Here is a 5,680-nt window from a genome sequence, read left to right as displayed (position 1 = left end):
GGTCTGTATGTGGGATCTGAACCCTCGGGCGGGAGCGCCGCCGCGCTTCCCAAGCAGCGCATTTATCCAGTGCGCCACCAGGCCAGCCCAAGAATTTTTTTTTTTTTGAGACCAGCTGCACCGTGCTCAGCCAGTGAGTGCAGCGGCCATCCCTATATAGGATCTGAACCTGCGGGCGGGAGTGCTGCTGCGCTCCCAGTGCCGCACTCTCCCAAGTGCGCCATGGGCTCGGCCCAGTTAAGAATTATTTTAGTAAACTTTCCCTTTAGCTTTTCATGGGACTTTTTTGTTCTGTTATGTTTTTATTTTCAATGCAAATTATATTCTCTCCATTAAAAATTTTCTTTTAGAAATTTGTATTAACATTGTCCTTTTTAACTCCTTTGGTTTTAAAACAGGATTTAGGGGGATGGGAAAAGGAAAGTTTACAAAAAGAGACTTCTGTAGCCCAAAACCATGAAGCTAAAGAATGATCGATCTCTCCTCATTCTCTGCAGTTGTAGCTCTCAGAAGGAGCAGACCCTTCAGAATAAAGTCTCTCAATGTGGGTGAAGGATTACCTACTTCCTAGGTGCTCTCATCCATTGCCACTGCTTCAAATACTGCCTGGGAATATATCAGTAACTCCCAAGTTATCTCTCCAGTCCTACCTGATCTCAATCGTGAATTTCAGGATTGTGTGAAGTTTTAGGATACTTGGATATCATACAGGGATATCAGTCTTAACATGCCCCAACCAAGCTCTTGATCTCCTATTCCACACCCATTCTTCCCTTTCTCCAGTGCTCTGTGCTCTCAGTAAATCACGCCTCTGGCCCTCCAAGTACTCGAGGCAGAGAAATCCGAAGTCATACTTAGCATGTTCTTTATCGATCTCCGCATGACCCGTCAAGCCCATCACCAAGTCATGTTGAGTTTAATCTCCATTCATTTCTCTTTATCTTCTTTCCTCAACCCTACTCTGTGCTACTGTCCAGTATTGCTTGTGTAAGGTCAGTAGCTTCCTAATTGGTCTTTCAACTGCTACTTTGTCTTTGTCTTTCTAGTCCATTATCCAAATTGCAACCAGAGTGATATTTTAACATCATCAATCAGGTATATTGCTTTTCTGCTTAAAACCTTTTAGTGGCTTCCCATTTCTATGAGAATAAAGACTCACATCTTTATGGAGGCCTACAGGTTCTGCCTGTTTATTCAACCTCCTGTGGAGTTTCTGGCTCCTCACTGCCCCATCCACTCTGGCCTTATTTAGTTGCTTTAAAATACTAAATTTTTTTGGGCCGGGCCCGTGGTGCACTCGGGAGGGTGCGGCGCTGGGAGTGCAGCAGCGCTCCCGCCGCGGGTTCGGATCCTATATAAGGATGGCCGGTCTGGTGCAGGCCTGTCACAAAAAGGACAAAAAAATAAAATAAAATACTAAATTTTTTCTTACCTTAGGCATATACCCTCTTTTGCTATGCTCCTCCACCTGGTTAACTCCTGTTCAGAGTTTGGCTCAAGTGTTACTTTTCTGTCACTGAAACAGCTAGGTAGAAATGTGACAGTCTAAAGTTGAGACGAGGGCAGTATTCCTAATGTGCTTTAGCAGATGAAGAAGCAAACTGACTGCATTATTTTCCCCTCCAGAATACAGTAGGAGAAAGTGAGGGATACCAAAGAAAATGGTAAAGACATGGTGGGGGGTTATTGTTTGTTTATTTTTTGTTTTTTTCTTGGAAAGTTGTATGTGTGTGGCTGGAAAGATAACTGAGTATTTACAAAGCATACTTGGGCAAAATCAGGCCTATTCACCCAAAGAAAGAAAAATACTATAATAAAGAATATGATCAAAATAAATATATAATGATATATGATAAAAATATATGATATATGATAAAAATAATTAAGATGTAACAAATTTCACAGCATAATTTGATCACAGCCTAAACCCCAGAAGACATAAAAGTATTGAATTCAATCTGAAGTAAAGAAATATAGCTAAAAAGTTAGTGTAACTCTATGGAAAACATTCATCTCATTACATCAAAATATTATTTCTGAGTAGTCTACCTCTCCCAAAGAAAGTTTCATTCTTGAGAATAGAGTGTATGTATGACCTAAAATAAGATATTTAATATTTAAGTATATTTTATAATCAGATACCTATGTTACCACAAAGTGTAGAGAATATTTAAACATTCCACTCAAATAAAAAAATCTGAATGTGACTGTAAATGTATTTACATTCCAAATTTAGGTAATAGGTACTGGTATCTTCCTCTAGGATTTGGCCTTGCTTTTTAGCACATAGTTAGGAACTGTATGGTTGCCTTAGGACTAATTTTGGATGTCCTGGTGTTGTATGAGAAAAATTGGGGTGGGGGGGTCAGCTAAATATTATAAAAATGTTACCCTGAAATTATCTCAAGCTTGAAAATAGCACTGGCTTTGGGAAGAGTATTTCCAGAAGGATTTAAAATCGTCAGTAGCATTGTTGCTGTTGAACTGAAAGAGCTCGTAAAGTACAAGGGAAAGAGAGAGAGTGTGTAGACCTAAACCAGTTCAATGTATTCATTTTAAAGTTTAAAAATAAATAATGCTCTTAATTTAAAAAAAAACAGTGTGGATATTTTGAATCTTTATCTTCTTGGATGAATAATCTTGTGGTATCTTATAGCCCTGTTTTTTAGTCTGCTTTGGAAGTCATCTTTTAATCATTTTTAAATATCTCAAACTCTGTTATACAGTGTGGATATTTTGAATCTTTATCTTCTTGGATGAATAATCTTGTGGTATCTTATAGCCCCGTTTTTTAGTCTGCTTTGGAAGTCATCTTTTAATCATTTTTAAATATCTCAAACTCTGTTATGTGAAGAGGTTGTCTGCCTTCACATATTAGCAAACTGAGTATACCTATTGCGCTTAAAGAAATGGTAGAGTTTGGAGACCTTAACACTTTTATTTTTTCAGATAGTGAATATTATAGCTACCTTCAATGGGTTTCATACATTCCTGCAACAAGTATTTGCCAAGTACCTGCTAGACACACTGGGCAGTCATCCTCCATTTCTGAAAGTTAAATACTGAATTCTTTAATTTTTTAAATTTTTTAAAAATGTTTTATTTCACTTTTTTATTCTACATGTTTATGGGGTACAGTTTGCTGTTTCAGTACATGCATATATTGTATGATGATCCAATCAGAATACTTTGCATATCTGTCACCTAAACATTTATCATTTCTTTGTGGTTATAACATTCAAGATCCTCTCTTCTGGCTATCTTGAAGCAGAATTCTTGGCACTTAGAGAAAGATATATATTTAAGAGACAGGAAGAATAATTGTGCAGGGAAAAAAGCCAATAGTCGTTTGAGGGAAAGCAACAACAAAAACAGATAATTATGTTTAAGTAATTCTTTACACAGATGCTTTAAAAAATATAAAGGATATTTAGTTAAATATCCACTCAAATCAAAGACTCCTAATGCAACTGCAAATGCATTTACATTCCAAATTTAGGTAGTGGGCACTGGTATCTTCCTCTAGGCCTCATTTTTAAATTTAATATTTTGCCTTAGGAATAATTGCGGATACACTGGTGTCATACATCATTTTTCTCAGAGATACCAAACGGGCCTGTCTCAAAAAAATGGAATAAAATAAAGGAGAAACTAAATTAGTTTTAACTCTTAGAGAACTGCCACTTTGTATAATATACAAGAATGTCACAGTTTGTGTAGAGCGATTTCTTACAGTTGGTAATTTTTCAGTGTTGGTTTATTTTTGTTTTATTAATTCATTTTTCTAGCTTTTACTTTCCAAACTATTGAATATAAACTAAAATGAATGAACTAAATGCTAATTATGTTACTTGCTGATTAAATATTTAATCCCTAGTTTTCTCATATGAATAAACTTCTTTGTCGTCTTTCTTTCGTTTTTTAAATTTCCTTCTACCTTTTTTTCTTTTTTTTTCTAGGACCTGGGGATACCGAAAGTGGGCCATATGAAGCGAATTCTCCAGGGAATTAAAGAGCTTGGACGGAGCACTCCCCAGTCTGAGGTGTAATCATATTGGTGCTATTCCTGGGAAGAGAAGTAATTGCTACATAATACAAAGTGCTTGGAAGCAGTTGGCTGTTCTTGTAGTTTTCGGCATAGACAAGTGAGCACCACTGAAACACCTCTATAGCTTGCTATTTGCTGTGGATGAAAATTTTGATTTGAGGTATTAGAAAATATTTTTGTGCCAAAAAATACATTTCACAAAGCCATTTTCTTATTGTACAAACCTGACATGTTCAAATATGGTCACAACAGTAAATAAGTAGGAGGAATCTGAGATGATTGCATTGTCTAAAAGGAGGGATTGCAAAATGTTACCTTTCCTTAAATTTGTTGTGTTGGAAAGTTCTTACTGTGTAATCACATAATAATATGTGGCTAAAATTTTCTAGGTTTCATTATTGGAGGCATTGGCTTCTTCCTTAAAATCCTTGGTTAGGAAAATGAGATAAAAATTAAGATGTATTTTGAATATTAGATTAGTATCACCTCAGGTTCCTAGCACTCAGTGGTCAAAGAATGTGGTTAAAATCCATCAAATACTATGAATGAATGCAAATCTTACTGCACAGTGTTCCTGCCTGAATTCCTTCTTTTTCTTGCATGTCACATCCAATATTTCAATACTTTAGTAGCTTTAATGTCAGTTTTAATGGAATTTAATTTATTGCTACTCAAGTACCTTTTTGTTGGCTAAAGGCACTGCACTTTTCTCTTTTTTTAATGTGGATTTTGCATAAATATTATATACCGAAGATTTTGTGAATATGTGTCTGTGCCATAATCAACAAATGATATACATCTTATGCAAGTCAATTTTATTTTAACCTATCATAAGCAAGTGTACACAGTAAGAAAATTTGGGGGGTATTTTCATAAAATTACATTCTCCATTGCTTAACAAAATTTCTTACAGCTTTCCAAACTAAAATGTCCACATTTTGTTCCCATTTTTTCATTTCAATTTAATAGTGATTTAATGTTCTGTTTGAATTTCTAATATAGTAGACTGTTGACATCCAGGAATTCTCCAAGGTCTCAACTGAGGTTTGTATACCAGTTGGTAACCACTAGCTACAGTGACTTCTGACAGGTTTCCAACAGAAGAGATTTAAGTTTTTCTTAAGGGCTTTACATTATATTTATTATTATCTCACTTAATTCTTATATCCTATCAGGTAGAAATTATTTTCCTTTTTCTAAACTGTATGTCAGTGTAGCTCATTAGAAGTCAACATTACAATTATCAAGTCTTTGAAAGCCAAAGGCATGCATATCAAAAAGTCACAAAAATATCCTTAAATAAGCTTTCGTTAGCCATTAGGTACAAAAAAATAACTATAATATTTTTAAATGTTCTATATGAGAGAAATAAACAGGGTAGTGATCCAGTGGTGACAATTTTCATGAAGTAGCCTGCCAGGTGCTCAGTAAATATACATATACACACATATATACATATACATATATACATTTACACACTTACATACATATAGTCTTGAGATATAATAGCATTGATATTTTCTTGAAAATTATTTGCCCAGCGTGTAAAGAAAAATATCAATAGGAGAGCATTTAAAATGAACTACTGTCAGACATATTAGATTATCTCAAAAGAATTAAATTATTTGATCC

The 5,680-nt window shown here is 35.1% G+C and overlaps 1 protein-coding gene across 1 annotated transcript in view; it reads left to right on the top strand.

Moving 5' to 3' along the window:
- Window positions 1-4,614, top strand: part of DGKH (diacylglycerol kinase, eta) — a 103,676-nt gene extending 99,062 nt beyond the window's left edge. Inside the window, exon 27 of the mRNA XM_008569201.1 lies at window positions 3,960-4,614. Within this exon, the coding sequence (XP_008567423.1) occupies window positions 3,960-4,049 (90 nt within the window). The 3' untranslated portion in view covers window positions 4,050-4,614. The remainder of the gene's footprint in view (window positions 1-3,959) is intronic.
- The last annotated feature ends 1,066 nt before the right edge of the window (window positions 4,615-5,680 follow it).

This window comes from Galeopterus variegatus, unplaced genomic scaffold, assembly GCF_000696425.1.
Source record: "Galeopterus variegatus unplaced genomic scaffold, G_variegatus-3.0.2 Scaffold476, whole genome shotgun sequence".
NCBI lineage: Eukaryota > Metazoa > Chordata > Mammalia > Dermoptera > Cynocephalidae > Galeopterus > Galeopterus variegatus.
This window is presented reverse-complemented; position numbering and strand designations above follow the sequence as displayed.